This window comes from Priapulus caudatus, unplaced genomic scaffold, assembly GCF_000485595.1.
Source record: "Priapulus caudatus unplaced genomic scaffold, Priapulus_caudatus-5.0.1 Scaffold578, whole genome shotgun sequence".
NCBI lineage: Eukaryota > Metazoa > Priapulida > Priapulimorpha > Priapulimorphida > Priapulidae > Priapulus > Priapulus caudatus.
The window spans coordinates 126,069-147,960 of record NW_014577639.1 but is presented as its reverse complement, the minus strand read 5'-3'; the positions used below and the strand labels follow the sequence as shown (position 1 = coordinate 147,960).

The window sequence follows — 21,892 nt, the reverse complement described above, 5'->3', positions numbered from 1 at the left end:
GAGAGAGAGAGAGAGAGAGAGAGAGAGAGAGAGAGAGAGGGCGAGAGGAGAGAGAGGGAGAGAGTCAGTCAGACTAAATTGTTTACAAACAATTACAAACAATTAATACACTTGCTTTCACACAGAACAGAAACACAGCGAGCAGTTTATTGACCTTTGGCAAAAGCAAGATACGGTAACCGTTGAGTACCGTAAATTTAGTCTTCCCCGTAATCGTTATTGAAATATTAAGCCGAATACACTCTATGACCCCCCATAGCGCTATAGCCTAGCGTTTGGTCGATAAACACGCTTCGTATTCATACTAAACATGCTTTTTTCTATACCTATCACGCACACAGATGAACGACAACACGTGTGTGTAGATGTAGATATAGCAAATTAAATTTTCCACGCAATCGTTATCGAAATATTAAGACGAATACACTTTATGACCCCTCCATAGCGCTATGAGGTTAAAAAAATGAGCCTCGCGTTTGACCGGCGGTCAATAAACACGCTTCGTATACATACTAAACATGCTTTACTCAACCTATCACGCACACAGATGAACGACAACACGTGTGTGTAGATGTACATATAGTAAATTTAATCTTCCCTGTAATCGTTATCGAAATATTAAGCCGAATACACTATATGTATGCAGCTCACCCTTAGGCTTAGTATATACCATAGATACATATGCTTGGTCATCAATACGGTATGCTCCGATACATTTCCATAGTTTCTTAGATCGGGCGCTAGATGGCGTTAGTGTAAAACAGCGCCGCCATACTGGACGTCATAAAGTGTATTTGCACCCCTAATTGTCAAGAGTTACAGATCAACGTAATCATATGATATAGATGTAGATAAATATTAGATATAAATGTAAAATGTAGATATCAACGTTGCTTGCATATGCGCGTAGCCTGATAGCGTAGCCAGCATGTCGTAAACAAAACGCAGCAACACCTGGCGCCAACGAATTCATTGAATTCAGATAGATAGATGGATTTATTTCTGACGTAGTATAGATATTTTCTTGTGTTACAACACACTGTACTTGCCTGTATAAACATAAATTATCTTTGCAATAAATTTAATTTGAATTTGAATTATATTTTGAATGCACACTTTTAAGTCTGTTCCGATAGATAAGGGGCCGTTATCAAAAACATAGCGTATCGTGCAATGCAAGACTAGACGGGTCCCTGCCGTCGACTCCACTCGCTATGCTCGCTCTGCCAGGCCCAGCAAGGCCTAAGCCGAGAGGTGGGATCGAGTACCAGTCTACATTTTGAGCAGCTATCAGCGGCCACAAAAAGCCAGTCAGTGCGAGAGTGCGAGTGTATTCGTTATGTACACTAAAGAATCTCATATATAATTATTGTTTAAGTAAGTCAACGTTGTTCAAGTAACAGTTTTCACTGTAAAATGTGAGCGTACGCAGTAAACAAATCCTTCAAATGTTAAATGCTTATAATTACCTCCGCCATGGGCTTGGCGAAGGTTATGTTTTCACCGGCGTGTCTTTGAGTGCTGGTTTGTGTGTTTGTGGGTTTGTGTGTTTGTGAACATGCACGTTTCAGTTCACTTCCGCTAGGTGCGCTGGCTGTAGACTTACAAACACGCAACCACAGGCTAAGGGGCAACCACAGTCCTCTCCCACCTGCACGCTCGCACTAATCCGGATCCAATTAAATATTTAATTAATTAATAAAAAATTTCACATTGAGAGAATTCAGCTGCCTTGGCGGAGGTCTGTGCTCTCCGAGTGCTCTAGTATTATATATACTATAGACCTACCGTGAGCTCATTTGTTGCAAAAATTCACTAGAAATCCTTCAAAGGTGAAATGCTTATATTATATATAGACCTACCGTGAGCTCGTCTGTTGCAAAAATTTACTAGAACTCATTTGTATTGCTACTTTCATAACATTTTTTCTCAAAATCTAAACGAAGATACAGCTGTGTAACTTTAATGAATTTTCTATATTAACATGTTATCATGGAAATGCATCGAGTGCGAGCGTAGTGGTGGTGGTGGGGGGCGGGGGTAGGGGGTACGGGGAAGGTGGGGGGAGGTAGGGGCGGGTGGAGGGGGCTCTACTAGCAAAAGCAGTTCAGTCCTTTGTTGACAGTTAACAAATCCATGTTTAACCCTCCCTTTGAAGGTCAAAAGGTTACCAGACACTTACTCTTCGCACGTCAGTGGAAAGTACATTTCATGGTCCTTTCAATAAAGTGATAAAAATGGTAGGTCAGCACTAACACAAAAAAGTTTTTCACTGGGTCCGTTAGACCATGTCCTCAGAAAATTTGTGATATCTTACCTTTCCCCCCTGCCCTTTGACCTGTGACCTCCAATTTTGCTCTGGTGATGGGTTTCCTGCCCATCACACTATACACCGAATATTAAAGAGCATAGGTCGAGCCGTTCAGATTTGTGCAGCAATTCCGTATTTCCTCCTATACCTTAAGTTAAGGGGGAAATATTCCACCTCCGTTGACACATCTTGACCTTTGACCCTTGACCCCCCAAATTGGCCATTCCGAGTCCTTTTCACGACCCCCCCCCCCCCGTCCCGAATATCGTGACCGTACGTTGAGCAGTTAAGATTTGTGCCCAACTGTTGACGAACGGACACATGGACGCACGGACGCTCATGCGATTCCACAAGCTGCATCTGACTTCGTCAGATGAGCTAAAAATTATGTTGATCACCACAACACTGATACTTATGTTAAAGTCAGTTGATACCAACAAGGTACATTTAAGCATACCAGATGATTTCTGTGGTGCCTCAGTTTTGGCAAACCTAGCTGGGGGAAATGGCTGTTCTGGCTTTTCAGGAGATGTTCTTCGTGCATCATTGACATCTGGCCGAGGCGTCAGCTCGACATGCTCGTGTTTCTCAGTAGGAAAACTTCCAACCACTTCTTTCTCAGTGTGAACATCTGTGCCTATGTATTGCGTGGCTTGTTCGTCCTGCAGCAAGGACATAGTCATTGAAGCTTCCTTCACATCTGGTTTTACAAAAGGCTGTTGTAATATCCTCACTGACTCTGGGGAGTCCGGCTGTCCATCCGATTCTGTAGATTTTACGGTGTCATCTGATGACTCTGCGTGTTCCTCCTGTCAGAAAATATAAATGTAGTTCGTTGAATATATTGCAACGTAAGCAACTACTTTCCACAGCCAATTTAGTCTGAGAAGTAACATAACTCCAGTGTTAAAAGCTACTAACTCTTTCAGGTCTTCGACGACTAGGTTACAATATATTGCATTATATCGAATTTCATTCATAATATATATATATATATATATAATATATATTGTGCATTGACTGCATACAGGTTTCGGCTCCACTGCTACTAGTCGTAGTGATTCCAGCTCTGACTGTTTCTTCTGCAATTTCTCCTTTTCTCGTTGCTTTATTTCAATCTCTTTTTTCTCCTGGAATGCCTTCTCTAGCTGATGTTTGACAAAGCAACAGGTTGCAAATTTATTAGATTAACGTGAATGGGTAAGAGTAGTAGTAGTAGTAGTAGTAGTAGTAGTAGTAGTAGTAGTAGTAGTAGTAACAAAATGCATTCTAAAATCAGTCAAATAACCCCATCTCATTGCTCTGTGATCATGATAACATATTGCAGAATTGGGCTATACATGATGTGATGTAATGATTCAGATCAGGGATTCAATGAAAAACCAAAATAAACCCTATTACTGAAACAATCATAGCATTGTTACTCTATGGGTACTATTGGCCATATCTCCATGAGATACATTTACACAATTGGTTAAAAGAAATTAGTCATTAAATCTGGTGGGGCCAGTTGAAACACACCAGTGTCTGTCTCTTGAGGGCGTTGACCTTGTCCAGCTGTGCATCAACTGTCTTCTGAAAATCATCCTGCTTCTTAACCAACTCGTCAACCTCCCTCATTGAGCCGCCATAGTTTGTATCTTTCAGTGCTGGCTCGCGTGTTCGCATCCATGCATGCAGTTGCTCTGCATCACGATTAAACAGCTGCAAACAGTGATTGTCTGTTATATAGTCACTCATATCAGCAATGCTGGCCCAGGCAGAAAATGTATAACTTTCCTTCCTGTGTACACCAACCACAGTACAAACATCACAGGTCAGAGATATATGTAGTTATTCACAGATACTGCTGACTATATATATATATACTAACTGAATATACAGTAAAAATAGTCGAATTAAGTCATCTGACCAACAAGTGCCGCAGAGCGACACCGCTCAACTGACGTGTACTGTAGCAGGGTATCCTTCTGATAAACTCACTGCATGGCAACCGAATCAAGTGCGCCCTCCCGCCACCACGTTGATAGGTTTTGCTATACCGGTAGTACAGTAATAAAGATACAGCTGTGCAACTTTAATGACTTCGCCATATTAACGTTATCATGGATATGCGTCGAGCGTGAGCGTAGTGGTGGTGGTGGGGTGGAGGGGTCTCTAATAGCAAAAGCAGTTCAGTCCTTTGTTAACAGTCAACAAATCCATGTTATCCAAAAGGTTATCAGACACACTCACTTACTCTTTGCACGTCAGCGGAAAGTAGATTTCATGTTCCTTTCAATAAAGTGATAAAAATGGTATGTCAGCGCTGAAACAAAAAAGTTTGCACTCGGTCCGTTAGGCCATGTCCTCAGAAAATTTCTGATATCTGACCTTTTCCCACTGCCCTTTGACCTGTGACCTCCAATTTCGCACTGGTGATGGGTTTCCTCCACATCACACTATACATTTGTGACGCAATTCCGTATTTCCTCCTATACCTTAAGTTAAGGGGGAAATATTCCCCCTTCATTGACACATCTTGACCTTTGACCCTTGACCCCCAAATTCGACATCCCGAGTCTTTTTCGCGATCCCCCGACGTCCCGAATATCAAGACCGTACGTCGAGCGGTTAAGATTTGTGCCCAACTGTTGAGGGACGGCCGGACGGACAGACGGACAATCATGCGATTCTACAAGCTGCATCTGACTTCGTTAGCTGAGCTAAAAACCTAGATACTGGTGTCATCAGCCAGCTATAATATAAATACTGCACTGCAGTGTTACAATAGAGTAGAGCACTTCAAACTACCTGTGCATCTAGGTTGCAGTCATAGAGCACGGCTTGCTTCTGCCAGACATCCAGTAGCTGATCGCTTGCAGTGTTAATGCGGTCGATCTTTTCCTGTATCTCATGGGACAGGACGTGAGTTTGATTGATCAGTGCTTCTCCTTTCCCTGTGAACTCCCTGCTCAGCAGAAAAAAACAGCATGCAGTTTTAAAATGCATGCCAAGTAATACTGTAAATTATACAAACTCATTATTTCAACCAAAAGATGATACTTTTCTCACTGACCTTTGGCATGACATTACATTTAATCAGGTTTAGAAAGAATTAAATGATTAATACTAGTCCCTTACTAATATTAAAGGGATAGTAGACTCTAGGATTTTACTGCATACAACTGTACTTACTGTATAACAAATTGTCTATACCCACACGCACTTGTTACCAGATACCTAATTTAATTGTTATAATTAATTATACATCAACGCTACGAAATTTTAACGGCGCCATTGACACCCGCGACCGTGTTGCCACCCTGAAAAAGTTGCGCATTTCCCAATATATTTTGCACGTTACAGACCGAGGGCTAATCACAAAGGTGCAATTATATTTATACCTAAATGCTATTTAACCGAACGATGTTCATCTTAGGACAAATTTATCCATAATATAACTGAAACTATATATGTCGTATATATAAGATATTACAATCCTCTTGCTTTTAAATGAATAAATAAGAAACACCCTCAGTCTGTAGCCCTTGGCTGAAAAGTCGTTTTGCGCAACTTCTCAGATCGTGCGCTTTGAGTGGCGCCACCGTCGTTGTAATCAAACTGTAGTCGTTTGTTTTAAAACATAAAAAAAAATTTCTAATGGTGATTGAACCATGAAACCTTTCATGTAGCGTAATTTTAACCAAAATTAACTGAAAATAACCCTAGAACCTAGAGTAAATTAAGGATCCCTTTAACTAAATATAGCAACACATAATTGATGTATCATATTCATAAAGCAAGTCTGCATGCTCGTAAATGTAAGATTAATGTAAAATGCTTAAATAAGTACACAGATGAAGAAATTCATAAATATGTAATCACACGAAGAAATGAATGAAGAACCCATCTATTATTGAATGGATGAAGGAATGAATAGATAAATGTAAAAACGAATAGACAAATGAATAAACAAATGAACGTCAGAATGAGTGAGTGAAAAACTAATGTATTTATAAAATTAATAAATAACAAATATATAACAAAAAGCAATAAACAGATAAATGAATGTGTAAGAGACTGCCCCAATACTTGAAGTCATTCATCTTAATGTCGATTTCTAGCTTGTGCTCCTTGTGATTCTTCACAAGTGCTTCTGCACCGGCAACGTCATGTGGGAGCATGTCCATCGTCAGTGTAGCCGTCATCTCATATATCCATGTCCTGCAGACATATATCACACAGATGAACAAATATAAACCAATAATTATGTATAATAATTATATAAAATAATTATATATGAATACAGTACTTAAAAACTTAAACCATTTAATGCAACTTCCTACATATGTAACAGTGCGGCGCGTAGAGTTTGTAATTAGTAAAATTATTGTATAAGAATCATATGTGATTTTGTGTGCATAAGCTGTCAGGCTAGCAAGGCGCGTCGTAAATGTGAACAACATGTTTACGCCAGTGCAACAACAAACAGGATGTCAGTTCTAACTGCGTAGATGCAAACCCTGATGCAGACACGTCCGTACGCAACGTGGTGCAGTGCGCTACAGGCGAGTGGCGAGGGGACGCTTTTCGGCCTGCAGTGGCCCTGGGGACCCCTGATGTGACGTCACCTCGCTGGTCATATATATATGACCACACCGTGGGAGCCCTTCAGTTTCCAAACGCGCGCACAGTTACTATTCATGTATTAGACTACGTTTCCGGACTGCGTGAGCAACAATAAATCTTGGTGCGTGGAAGCTCATTTAGACTCATGAAATTATTTGTGTGATCGCTTCTCCTTCAAGCACAAGCAACACGAAACGAACCAACGAACGGGTTACAACGGTATAAGTCACCATCTTACTATAATTTGGCGAATGTTGTATGTATGTATGTTAATGAAAGGCTCCGTCAGTTTGGATCCAAATAGCGCCAAATTTACAGAAGAAATCGATGAGTACACGGGACGGGTTCTAAACTATACTCGGTTGAAAACCGTTTGTTCGGTCTTAAAAAAGACAGAAAAACACAAAAAAGGTACGCATTTGCCTGAAAATAGGGGGCGCTGTTTTGTTTTCGTTCTGTTTGTATTTCGTTTTGTTTTAACAGGTTTCAATTTCGTGTTGTTCTGTGTATCTCTGTTCTGTGTCTAAGCCCCATAATGTAAGTAGAAATAACCATGTAATAATGAAGTTAAATATTCAGTAGCTATTTCGCCATAGTTTCCCTTATGAGATGTACAAGTTGAATTTCATCAGAGCAGATTTTTTTTTGGAAGTCTGCAATGTTGTACAGTGTACGGGTGTCGTGAACACCGATCTGTCACAAGCGGTCCGATCACAAGCACGTAATATTACGTCGTCCGCACAGAGTGCAAACATGCGTAGAAATAAGCGATCACAACCACGCAATATTACCTGGTCCGCACACAGTGGAAACATGCGAAGCACGTAATATTACGTTTACGTTGTACCCATTCACATCTATCTATATTCTAACTGTGGAGTCCGCATTATCAACCAGTAGGCCTACATAGCATACAATAAAACATTTCTGTGTGGGTGTGTGTATTTCACTGTGTACTTGCCAAACAAATGGTTAATGTGTTACGTGTAAGCATGATTGCACATGTATTTGTATTGACATCTCAACCATAAAAAACAAACATGTGCAACCACTAAACTCTCCATATAACACCTTACACATAACACTACTGCACTACATGGTAACACATGCATCACAGTAACTAAGCCCGCGCTTAGCGCGGGTTTCAGCTAGTAAGAACAATAACACAACGCAATTAAGGTTCAGAAAACTACATCTGACTATACGATCACATCAACGTATCTACACCGAAATGAAACTTAATTCGACAAGGTTTCACATATATATAACTGGATGGATAAATGAAGAAATCACAAAATAATAAAAATTATAATACATAGATAAGTTTACCTGCATAATTTAATAATTATAATATTTGGGAGTGGAGGATAGATGGAAGCTGTATATTTTTACCACAGGAAGTAAATTTACACATAATGGACATTTTAAAGTGACTATCATTCTACTATGTCATCCAAATCTGAAATATGCATTAATGAACTTTGCATTAACGTGAGAGTGATGACGTCGTATTGTGTTTTTAGTGGGAAACTGGCCCTGAAACTGCATCGAAGCTGTGTGCATGTATGTATCGCCAATAGAACAAATCCAATACGGCCGCAAAAAAAATTCGGCGGCCATATTGCATTTGTTCTATTGGCGATGGCGTCTACACGCGATCTCGGAGAGCCATACTCAGCAGGCGGTCGCCGCGGCGCAGTGGATTTTGGGCGTGTGTACCACTGAACACTATAACACTGTTCGTACTGTATGACGAATACTATACCAGCGCTCCGAAACCAGAGAAAGACTGCATTGATGTATGCATAAAAAGTAGCCGGCCGCACATAAACTAGACAATAAATAAACGGCGCAGTTGGAAAATAAGCAAGTATCTTGATAAGTCATCAAACCACTCAAGATGGCGACTGGTGAGTGTGGTGCTCTGCTAGCGCTAACCGTGATCATCATACTGACCCATCTACTGCCTCCCGCTATGCCTGACCTACGAGAAACGGTCACGTCAGGAGATTATCTTTTATCTAGTGCATACATGGATTGCGAATATTCAAGGGCAAATTTAGCGTTGTCTGAACTTATACCCCATGGCAACGAATTGTTGTCAAATAAACAAAGATGGCGGCCCATGACAACAACAAGACGCACATCGACAAACCGGTACGTCACAACCCTGTGCCTATTAATGGAAAACGACATCCAAGTAAACCCAGGCCCCGTGTACAAGTATCCGTGTAGAGTGTGTCGAAAACCAGTGAAGCGAAACCAAGCCGGCATTCTATGTGATGGTACATGTGAACTATGGCACCATGCCAAGTGTGTCAGAATAAACAACATTGAGTACAATCAATTATCGACTACTGATTGCGATTGGTATTGTGATCGCTGCACACTACCACCGTTCAGTGACTCCTTCTTTGACAATACGACCGACTCGGTCTCCGACATAAACGAGGGTCCAATTAGCGATAGCGGAACAAACGATGAAGAGAACAGATCACGAGACAAGGACATGCTATTTCGTGAACAACGAGAGACGAGAGCAAAACACAACAAGAACGTTATTATGGCGCACATAAACATAAACAGTTTCAGATACAAATACATAGCGCTACATGAAATTTTGTGTGATAACCTAGTTGTCATTTTGACTATTCAGGAAACCAAGCTGGATGCGTCGTTTCCCAACACCCAATTTGAGGTAGATGGATATAAATTATATAGATCTGACAGGACAGGATATGGTGGTGGAATACTTATGTATATTAGATCTGACATTCCATCTCGGCAGAGGACCGAGTTACAATTTGAACACTCGGAAGATATTAGTGTAGAAGTAAAATTAGGCAAAGCTAAATGGCTGGTAGTCTGTATACTATATAGACCGCCAAGCGAACGGGGAAATGTTTTTATTTCAGATTGTTATACGCATTTAGACGAAGCATATATTCACTATGAGAATGTTGTAATTATAGACGATCTGAAATTTGTGTGATGCCACAAAGGGGAAACCCATGTCTGATATATGTGATACATTCGATATGTTAAGTGATACGTTTATGAGCTATTATGCAAGTAGATGCATGCGCTACGCGTGCATCCCGGCAACAGAAGCAGAACTGGTATGGCGGGCTTTTGTAATAAAGCGTGACCCGTTGAGTGATCCTGACAAAACGTGTTGTCTGATTAATCGTTACTGAGTACAACACGTAACAACATTGTAGACAAACCAACATGTTTCATGAAAGACTGTAAACCCTCATTGGTCGACATTATTGTGACAAACAGACCAGAAAAGCTGTACTGTACCAAGTCTTTCGACACTGTACTGAGCGAGTGATTGGTATCACCTTGTGTATACAGTATTTAATTAGAGGGAATGTACAGGGTTTTAAAAAGGAAGAGCTAGTGTACAGAAGTTTGAAAGCAACTGACGAGAAACTTCTAAAACAAGAACTAAGCGAAGTACCATTTCATGTGGCCCACGTCTTTGATGACGTTGATGACGTATACTGGGCACATGAACTGATGCTTGGTGAAGTCATAGACAAACACATACCATTCAAACAGAAAACTCAGAGAAAAAGTAAAGCACCGTTTATGAATGGTGTACTTCGTAAAGCGATAAATCACAAAAAGGCGCTTTATAGGAACCACCAAAGATGCAAATCCAGGCAGAACTGAGAAGCATATAGAAAACAGAGAAACAACGTAAACAGGTTGAAGAAGCAAGCAATATGGCTATATTTTTCCAAACGATGCGGTGGTGGCACAAAATCGAATGATTTCTGGTCCACCATACGCCCTTTTCTCTCTGAGAAGGAGAATACTAAACAGAACCAAATTCACTTGAGACACAACAATGAAACCGTCTCAAATCAAAACGAGGTATGCAATCTTTTTAATGAGTACTTCGTTAATGTTGCCTCGAAAATTGGAGAAAACTGTAAATGTGCGGTACACACAGAACATCCAAGTATAAAGGCTATTCGAAAAATTATACCACCTCCTGATACCCCGTTCAACTTCCAGGAAGTTGAATAGTTGATAGGTTCCAGCACTAATGGGAACCTATCTCTCAAACCGTGAGCAATGCGTACAGCTCAGAAGCAGTACGAGTACTTTTATAAATACCACAAAAGGCGTACCACATGATTCGATTTTGGGACCCATAATTTTTAATATTTTTAGCTCATCTGACATAGTCAGATGCAGCTTGTACAATCGCATGAGCGTGCGTACGTCCGTCCGTCCATTAACAGTTGGGAACAAATCTAAATGGCTCGACGTACGGATTCGAAAGTCTGGACGTGGGGGGGTAATCCGAAAACGAGTTGGGATGTTGAAGCTGGGGGTCAAAGGTCAAAGGTCAAGAGGTGTAAAAGAAGGGGGAACATTTCTTCCTTAACTTAAGGTATAGGGAGGAAATGCAGAATTGCGGCACAAATCTAAACGGCTCAACCTAGGCTCGTGATAGTCGGTGTATAGCATCATAGTAGGAAAAGCCATCACTGTGCCGAAATTGGAGGTCACAGGTCAAAGGTCAATGGGGCACAGGGCAGATTTTAGACATTTTCTGAAGACATGTTCTGACGGAGCGATTGGAAAACTTTTTTGTTTCAGCGGTGACTGTAATGTTATTCTGCTAATTAGCTAACACTCTGTTAGACGGTCACTATACGTGCCGGGAGATGGCGTGCGTGAGGCAGGGAGGCGTGGGGAAGGAATGGAAATGGAGTATTAGAATAAAGGTTACTTCTGGAATATATATAATGTGTTTGTCCTCACTGAAGTTATAGGCATAACTTTACATGGTGTCAAGAAGTGGGATACGACTCCATCAATCAACCACGCAAACGATATGGCAGCTTTAGACGTGCCAATTCCGCGTATGGAGTGGGACTCAGGCGATACCGCCGAGAACTGGAAGAGATTTCGGCAGCACGCCGAGTTGATGTTTTCGGGACCACTGAAGGCCAAAGATGAAGAAGAGAAGGTGAGCTACCTGCTGATTTGGGTAGGAGAAAAAGGACGCGATGTGTACAATACATGGTCAGACATATCGGCAGAGAACAAGAAGAAGCTAACAACGTATTATGACAAGTCTGGGAAGTATGTAGAACCGAAATCGAACACGGTGTTCGCGCGATACCGCTTCTATAAGCGGGTCCAAGGTCAAGAGACTTTCGAACAATTTGTGACAGACTTAAAACTCCTTGCAAGGGAGTGCGCCTTTGACGACCAAAGGGAGAATATGATTCGGGACCGGATCGTGTTTGGGACAAACTCAGATAGAATACGTGAGAAACTCATCAACGAAGGATCCGACTGACATTGACGAGGTCTATAGACATAGCAGAACACACGAGTTATAGCAAGTACAGCTAAGATCAATGAAAATGGAGGAGGCATGTACCAGCTATTCGGGCAGAGGTCATTCATCAGCACAGAGCGTGGGGCGCACAAGATACGCACCAAACGGCAGAGGGCGAGGGGTGGCATACGGATATACACAACGGTGAGGCAGCACGATAGACCAAGGGGTAAAATAGCCATGGACGGAAAACAGCTTTGTGATTAGGTGTGGTAAGCATTCACAGCTACAGATCCGACACGTGCGCAGCGCAAGCGAGAATGGCTTCGATGTAATAGGTAGAAACCATTTCGCATGGATGTGTAGATAACATAGGATGTTCACAATGTTGAATTTGTGGCTGGGATGCAGGATAACTGGAGAGAGATGACGCGGATTCGATGACGACTACATGTGTTGATAGGACTGTCGGAGGACAGTCGGCTTACAGGGAAAGCCAATGAAGGCTGATTATAGGCCAGGCGTGGTACTGAAACGATAACATTTAAACCTCGATACAGGAGCTTGAGGCAAGTGATTCGGAAACGTATTCGCTCCCCGCTCGAAGACTGCAACAGCCCGAAACGAAGGCTGTACGGTTAGGCGGTGAAACTAGCATGTGAAGGTAGGGCACTTAGCTGTCAGATCCAAAGACAGACGGAACAACATGGACTTTTTCGTAGTCTCGACAAGTCTGTGCCAATCATTGGTTAGATCAGCATTGATCTGGTCTGATAAAGGTGCGGTACTTTCAGTGGACGACGGATGGCGGAACAGATATATTAACGGAGTTCAAGTGACACATTCAATGGGGGCATCGACAGTTTCCTGGGAAGCATATCGTTCAAACTTGACGCCTGAGGTTGGCACCGGTAATTAATCAGGGCGAGTGGCGCACTCACTCTCTGCAAAGGCAAGCTGAAAGATGAGGCCGCTGGATCGCATGGAATGATGGGCATACTAGTGAAGGTACGACCAGCGGACTGGGTAAACTCGCTCGTAGTAGATTGAACGGCGGACGGGAACATGCTTCGCGTGTGTCTCGTCCTCCGCGATTGCAACCGGCGCATAAAGAGAGCATACCCTGCGCACCTTAGAAGATATCAGGTGCAACTGGTGGAGCAAATACTTCAGCGTTGTTGATGGCAGATCAGGATATCTGGTGCATCAAGCTATCGAGGAGAGTTTGAAATGAAACGTTCAACACGTTCGCCGGAGCGGTATTGAATTCACGCCCGTTTGCCCTTCGCATACACGTCGGCTCACAGGATGTCTTCCAACGAAGTAAGCTCGGATCGAAACACTAGAAGGAATTCCGGGTGTTGCAGCAATCGTGCGACGACATACTTGGTGTGTACGGACGTACATAGTCAAAGCACGATATGAACTTGCATGCGGTGACTTGCAGTAGGCTGAAGGAGAAAAGGTGTCAAGCCTAAACAAGGACAGTGTAGTATCCGATGATGAAGTCAGTACTTCGGTCACAATTTGTCGTCCGAAAGCGAGTGAAGCCTGACCCCGGAAGTAGGAGCTATTGCGAAGATGGATCGCGCCTGTTCGAAACGGCGTGCTGACTACTGAAGCATACTAGTGCATGGGTTGGCTACATTGCAAATTCGCTCGCTCGGCTAGCGAGATAGCAGTCCATCAGGCCTTTGCTAGAGAGATTTTGTGGGACGCGAGCAGGATGCGTACTCCAGCAGGTGAAGACTTGATCAAAAACACTGGCCGTTTGGCCTACTATGACCCCCAAGACAGTTAAAGCTGCTAGTAAGATGCATCAAAGAGTGGCTTGGAGCTGTTCGGTAAAGACGGTAAACCGGTGGAGTATGATCCAAGCGGCTGAGATCAACCTGGGCACATATGGCAGCAGATGCGATGAACGAAATGTATGCATATTGTTTGCTGTGAGAGATTCATCCTATGTGTAGGTAAACGTCATAGTTGAGTCGGATCCACAAAACCGTCGAGGTTTATATCTCAGAAACCGGAGTAATTGCTGCACAGCGGCGACTTACGATGAGTGCTGCGTTTGCAAAGTATGACAATAGAGGTTACCCACATTCCCGGAAAGATATCGCGGTGCGCAGACCACTTCGTCAAGAAGTTTGTCTGAGGGCAGTGATTGACATATGGTGATGGAGGCCGTACACAGGTGCACATGTATGACAAATCTCACCGTGTCGGATAAAGTAATAGATTCAGACGAAATAGACGAGATGAGCAGCTCTAGCACTGCGACGGTTATCTTAGGAGGTGGCAGGCGTTCGAGAGATGCCAACAGCAGCTGCCCTCGATCTACTGGAATCACGAGACGAGTTGACCGTCATGGAGGAATCATCTTTAAGGGTGAGAGATAGCGTCATCGCAAAGCCGGTTGAGAGGGAAATGCTAGGCTTCATGAACACAAGGCGCATATGGGGAATCGAGCAAAGCGACAAGAGCCGTGACGTCAGTTCTGGCTGATGAAGTCGCACATTGCACGGATTGATATCAGTTGCACTATCTGACAGTCTTATAGAATGGGCGAATCAAAGCCGATGTTGCCTGCGAAGTGCTGAGGCCGTGGAAGAACGCGTTGCCACGATCTGTTGCACGTGACAGCTAACGGAAGACTATGTGAATAGTCGTGACTATTACAGTCGTTTCCTCGAGGATGAGAGGTGTATAACACTCGGCAGTGATACTGTGATTAGAAATAAAAGGGATGTTCGCACAGACGCGGCATCTTACCAAAGGTCGTCTCTGACAATGGACCGCTAGTATGCTTCGGGGGAGTTTGCAGACGTTTTGCCAATGCCTGGAATTCACGCTAACATTCAAGCCCGGTATACGCCCAATTATATGGCCTTGCTGAGAAGGGTGTGCCAGACAGCTTAAGCACGCTACTCGAGAAGGCCAAGGCGATGGCCGAGCGCCATAATTTGGTTGCTGGAGTATCTGAATACCCTGTGGATAATCTCGCAGTCGCCTGCTCAACTGGCTATGAGTCGCCGAATGGCGGTATGTTTTGCCATCCACAGCTCAGACAGCTTAGAGCAAACTGGTAGAGTGCCATGCTCGTGAGAAGCTCCTACGAAAGCAACGAATGCAAAGCAACTACTACGACCGTCAGTCAGTAATCGGCTGCATCCACTCACGCAGGAGATGCGATACGCTCACAGGCGAGACGGTGCAGTGGAGAGGAGCTACTGGTCCACCAAGGTAGCGAGATGCTGACAGGTCTATACCACGTCGAACAGAAGAGGAGGCGAGTACAGGCGTAAAGACGCATTTGTTTTGACTTCCCGTTGGAAGCCCAGGCATGTAAAGTGGCATCTAGGAGAATCTCGGTGCTGAGATGAGTGGCCAGACTGGACCACCAGTGACAGTGGACACCTGAGATAGTACCTCCCCTCAGATGGATCCGGCGGACCCGTCACCCGGATCTGGCCGTCCGTCAACGCAAAGACTTTTGATATATGAATGTAACGGACGAGTTTGTGTCAGTTGTGTGTGTTAATATGTGGCATTGTAACAATCTACGTTGTGCCATGTTGTGGACCAAAAATTTGGTTGAGGCATATTGTGTTTATTGCATATGTCGTTTACGACGTATAATTAGCCATGGAGTTCACCTACTCGAGTGCAGCATAACAGTCGATGTTTTACATTTTTTGTTAGGAAGGGGAGATGTTAAATGTTATTCTGCTAATTAGCTAACATCCCTGTTAGAGCGGTCTATAAACGTGCCGGGAGATGGGTGCGTGAGGCAGGGAGGCCGTGGGGAGAATGGAAATGGAGTATTAGAATATAAGGTTACTTCTGGAATAGTTATATATACGTGTTTGTCCTCAATGAAGTTTAGGGATGAACTTTACAGTGACTACCATTTTTATGGCTTTATTGAACAGGACGGCTGATGCAACAGTAAGGGTCGCGGATAAACCTTTTGAACGCGGCCTCAAGAGGAGAGTTAAACATTGATTTGTTGACAGTTAAAGATTAGTTCCTCCCATCTCACTGCGCGCGTTGTCTTATAAAAGGCATTTGAAAATACCTCTGATGTTGTTGACAGTTTCCCCAATCCCCAAGCAACCGTGCAGCGGTGCTGCGGTACAGCGGTACGGGCGCAGCAAAGATAAAAACATGTGACGTCCCGTCACCACTTCGAGGCTATCTTGTTTGGCAAACAGTCGGAGTTTGCGCCAGAATGCCAGTTTTCTCACCTCTTTCTTGTGGGTTTTAAGCAAACGCGCAGTGAAATGGGAGCAACTAGAGTTTATTTTGTCATAAGGTAGTGTGATTATGCATGACACGAAGTATTTGCTAGTCTAGTACTGGAGAAATTAGCGTTTGGATGCGCATTGTGTGGCTTTAACAAAGGGTGTTGCTATCCCCCGGGCGTGGAGGGAGGGTCACGTGATACAGTTGACGTATACTTCAAAATCATTAATCATCCGGTAACCCTAACTGCAACACCTCCAACGCTAACCATAACACTAAATATATATATCTCGGAGCGCTATATATAGGTCCAAAATTCCACAAAAATTAATCTATGGTGTGGGGACAGATATCATGATGCAAAAACCCTAACCCTAACCCTAACCCAATCTCTAACCCTAATCCTAACACTAGTGCTGCCACGTTGCGGTCACCTCCATCCACGCCCGGGGGACAGCATTACCCGTTAACAAAGGACTGAACTGCTCTTGCTATTATTAGAGTCCATACCTGTGTGAATGTGAGGCTACAGTTGCACAGTTTAATTGCAAAGGCAAATGTTTGTTGAACAAGGTTTACGCTCCTTAAGTCATATTATTTTCTAAAGCAGTCTGTCTATAGCACCCTGAAGGCTGAATCAGTGAATGCTCGCGTGGGTAGGCAAAAACACGGGGCAGCCCATGGCTGCCACTCTTCTAATCATAATTGTTGCCTGCCAACCTGCAATGCAATGTGTTAACTCACAGCTGAGCGAAATTATCGCCTGCCTGAATATACTTGCTTGGATTTTAGCCTGTAGGATCTCAGCAACTCCCCAGGGAGCTAGTTAAGGTATCTCAAGAAGGGCAATCCCAACTTTGATTATTGATTACACTGGCATGCGCCATCTCGCGGCAACTATAGGCCTAGTTTAAATTAAATTTTATTCTCATGTAACTTTGTTAAACGAATAAATAATAACTAGTACCATATAATATATATTTACTTTTCATCTTGAATATTAACATATATCATGTAGCTATGGCCGTGCGTATCCATTTACCAGTTATGCGAACATAAGCTATTACCATAGAAATATTAGAGACACTATATATATTATTATTTCTATGGCTGTTACACTCAGGGGCATAGGAACGGCATCATCGCTGGTTTTGTTTTTAATTTATATAATTAAGAGAGAGAGAAAGTCTAAGATAAAGAGAGAGAGAGAGTAGTAAATTGAGACGGGGACAGGAAAACGGTGATACGGTGTGTATGCGAGCGGGAAACGGGGTACAATTAGGCCATGCGAGATGGTGTGCAAGGAGATGGGAGGTGGGAGACAGGGGGAGGGAGGTCGAAGGCAGGGGGAGGGAGATGGTAGGTAAGGGGGTGGAAGTGAGAGGGAAGGGGAGTGAAGTGGGAGGCAGGGGGAGGGAGGTGAGAGGCAGGAGGGAGGGAGGTGGGACGCAGTGGGGAGGGAGGTGGGAGAGAAGACCCCCCCCCGCCCCCTCTAATTAAACTTGGAGATCCATGCTCATATGTTGAAATCCTTTATGTCAACGTCAATGTCATTCATTAACTTGTATTTCAATTGTTATTATTGTTCTTGTTATTAGAATTAACCCATAGAGATTAGGTGGGTGCGAAAGTGTAGCTGATATATTTGCTCGAATTGGCTACGAAAGTCAAACAAGAATAAAGTAGACTTATGTATAAGACGTCTTGCTATGCACAAATGAATTTATCAGCAGAACACCAGACACCAGATAAGCCCTGTCGCACTGCGGCACTTGTTATAAATGATATATTCTATTTTGTAAACAAAACACGCCTCTTTAATTATGCCGATGACAACACCCTTTCATATTGTCATCCGGAGTTCGAGCCGCTAAAACAAAACTCTCGAAACAGAAAGCGTGTCACTAGTCGAATGGTTCTCCGACAACCAGATGGAAGCAAATCCAGAGAAATTCCCAACTCTGGGTGTCGGGAAACAGACATTTGAAAAGAAACCAGTATTTTATGTAGCGAACAATAGTGTACCATGTGTATATTTTTTATTAAATTTTGACAAACATGTTGGTAAAATGTGCAAAAAGGCCTCACATCAAATTAATGTTCTGAAGCGTATAGGGAAGTTTTTAACATTGGAAGGACGGAAGGCTGTGTATCATGCTTTTATCATGTCAAATTTTAATTTTTGTCTATTGATATGGCACTTTTGTAAAAAAGCAAACAGACAAGCTTGAAAGACTCCATTGTAGGGCATTGAAATTTGTATACCAGGAACATGACAGCTCATATGAGGAGCTTTTACATAAAAATAAAACATGTTCCCTGCACCTTGGGCGTCTCCAAAACATTGCCACAGAGACTTTTAAAATTATTCACGGACAGTGCCCATGCAGTTTATTTAAATGATTTTATCCACATGCGGAAATCTGCGTACTCCTTTAAATACAAAAATGTCTTAACCACACCAAATACCAGAACTATGACATATGGCACAAATAGTTTTAGAACATTAGCTGCAAAGGTGTGGAACAGTCTGCCAGAAAATGCCAGTATGTTTTAACGAGTTTAAAATGTTTATCAAAACATGGAATGGTTTTGCATGCAAATGTGCAATGTGCAAATGATCTTAAATTTGCAGTATGTTTTTAGTAAATTTTGTAACATCTGTATATCTGTTTGCTATAAATTTTAAATATCCATGTATTATACTTATAATTTATTCATGTACTCGAATGCCTGTATAGTATGCATGTTTAAAATTGTTATTTACTGTTTTAATTATTGGTCTACTTATGTTAGTTGGTCGATCTTAAAAGCTCACCACAGCTTATGTTTCTCATGTTGTAAACATACCGACTTTAAATAAAGATTACTTGAACTTGAACTTGAATAATTAAAAAATTATAATTAACTAGTGAACCTTTGTTTGATCAAATTTTTGAGCAGAATGAACAGACTGAAATTGTGTGACTAGCAATGTATGCCATTGAACAATGGCAGCAGCCTTGCCATCTACTCACATCAATTCTCGGTAATTGTCAAAGTATGACTGCAGATTGTGCGACTCCGTCAACTTTTGTTTCCTTTGAGCTGCCTTCTCCTGTAGTTCATTCCATGCCTGCACTGCCTCTGTGTGGTACGTCTCCACGTGTTCTCTGGCATCGGGAAACTGCTTGTACAGATCGTCTGCCACAGGGGTAAGGCTATGAACTTGCTTGCCAATTGCTACCAAGTCTCGCTAGAAATCCAAAAAATGATTTATAACGTTTATAGTTGACATGTGCCTTTAAATAGCGAAACACTAGTAGTCAGTGAAGTAATGTGGACACAGAGTAGTATAGGAAACTAGAACAATGAATATATTTTACTGTCTCAGCTATTAATGTTACTTTATAGCAACTAGAAAGGGCAGTTGTCGCCAACTACATGTATCCCCCGTGATCTAGTATGAATGAAATATCTCAGTAAGGACGTAGACGGTAGGTAAAGTTAAATAAGTCACAAAGACAAAGGTTTGTTACACAACTCATCTGCCTGAGATGTGCAAGTATGTTGAAATTAGTTGCCTTAGGGGTTTTGGTACGCGACACACCTTCTCCCCAAGATGTGTAAGTACACGAAGTTTGCTCGCGCTAGGTCAATTATGGGCCGAGTTATAGAGCGGAAGAGAAATATGATGAAGGTCAAGGTCAAGGTCAATGGCGATACCGCCGAGAACTGGAAGAGATTTCGGCAGCACGCCGAGTTGATGTTTTCGGGACCACTGAAGGCCAAAGATGAAGAAGAGAAGGTGAGCTACCTGCTGATTTGGGTAGGAGAAAAAGGACGCGATGTGTACAATACATGGTCAGACATATCGGCAGAGAACAAGAAGAAGCTAACAACGTATTATGACAAGTCTGGGAAGTATGTAGAACCGAAATCGAACACGGTGTTCGCGCGATACCGCTTCTATAAGCGGGTCCAAGGTCAAGAGACTTTCGAACAATTTGTGACGGACTTAAAACTCCTTGCAAGGGAGTGCGCCTTTGACGACCAAAGGGAGAATATGATTCGGGACCGGATCGTGTTTGGGACAAACTCAGATAGAATACGTGAGAAACTCATCAACGAAGGATCCGACCTGACATTGACAAGGTCTATAGACATAGCACGAACACACGAGTTATCACAAGTACAGCTAAAATCAATGAAAATGGAGGAAGCGCATGTACACGCTATCGGCAGAGGTCATTCATCCACACCAGCACGTGGGAGCGCACACAGATACGCACCAAACCAAGGGCGAGGGGGTGCATACGGATATACACCAACACGTGGAGGCACACGATACGACCCAAGGGGTAAGAATGCACATGGAGGCAAACAGCTTTGTGATAGGTGTGGTACGCATCACAGCTACACCGACACGTGCCCAGCGCAAGGCCAAGAATGCTTCGCATGTAATGGTAGAAACCATTTCGCAAGGATGTGTAGATCACATAAGGATGTTCACAATGTTGACATTTGCGCTGGGGATCAGGATTACCTGGACAGACATGACGCGGAATTCTATGACGACAACAATGTGTTCATAGGGACTGTCGGAGGACAGTCGGCTACAGGCACCAATGAAGCTGATATAGGCGTGGGTAATGAAACGATAACATTTAAACTCGACACAGGAGCTCAAGCCAACGTGATTCCGGAAAACGTATTCCGCTCCCGCTCGAAACTGCAACCAGCGAAACAGAAGCTGTACGGTTACGGCGGTGAACCACTAGCGGTGAAGGGTACGTGCACCTTACCATGTCAGTACAAAGACAGACGGAACAACATGGACTTTTTCGTCGTCTCGACAAAGTCTGTGCCAATCCTTGGGTACAAATCATGCATTGATCTGGGTCTGATAAAGGTCGTACTTTCAGTGGACCAACCCATGGCGGAACCAGATATATTTACGGAATTCAGTGACACATTCAAGGGCATCGGACAGTTTCCTGGGGAACATACGTTCAAACTTGACCCTGAGGTTGCACCCGTAATTAATCCACCGCGGCGAGTGCCACTCACTCTCAAAAGCAAGCTGAAAGATGAGCTGGATCGCATGGAAAAGATGGGCATACTAGTGAAGGTACATGAACCCACGGATTGGGTAAACTCGCTCGTATCGTAGTAGTTTGAAAAACCGCGCACGGGACAGCTTCGCGTGTGTCTCGATCCTCGCGATTCACCGGGCCATAAAAAGAGAGCACTACCCCATCGCACTCTAGAAGATATCACGGTGCAAACTGGCTGGAGCAAATACTTCAGCGTTGTTGATGCAAGATCAGGAACTGGTGCATCAAGCTATCGGAGGAAGAGTTCGAAATTGACAACGTTCAACACGTTCGCCGGACGGTATCGATTCACGGCGTTTGCCCTTCGCATACCACTCG

The 21,892-nt window shown here is 43.1% G+C and overlaps 1 protein-coding gene across 3 annotated transcripts in view; it reads right to left on the bottom strand.

The window, feature by feature from the left end:
- The window catches only part of LOC106811811 (spectrin beta chain, non-erythrocytic 1-like), a 51,667-nt gene that overhangs the window by 9,593 nt on the left and 20,182 nt on the right, over nucleotides 1-21,892 (bottom strand). For 2 of the 3 annotated variants that reach the window (XM_014815530.1, XM_014815531.1), the window contains exons 7-12: nucleotides 19,496-19,713; nucleotides 6,386-6,517; nucleotides 5,105-5,261; nucleotides 3,833-4,015; nucleotides 3,340-3,459; nucleotides 2,769-3,120 (exon numbers count right to left, since the gene is read on the bottom strand). In XM_014815530.1, the coding sequence (XP_014671016.1) occupies nucleotides 2,769-3,120; nucleotides 3,340-3,459; nucleotides 3,833-4,015; nucleotides 5,105-5,261; nucleotides 6,386-6,517; nucleotides 19,496-19,713 (1,162 nt within the window). The remainder of the gene's footprint in view (nucleotides 1-2,768; nucleotides 3,121-3,339; nucleotides 3,460-3,832; nucleotides 4,016-5,104; nucleotides 5,262-6,385; nucleotides 6,518-19,495; nucleotides 19,714-21,892) is intronic. The other variant, XM_014815532.1, reaches the window with a different exon arrangement.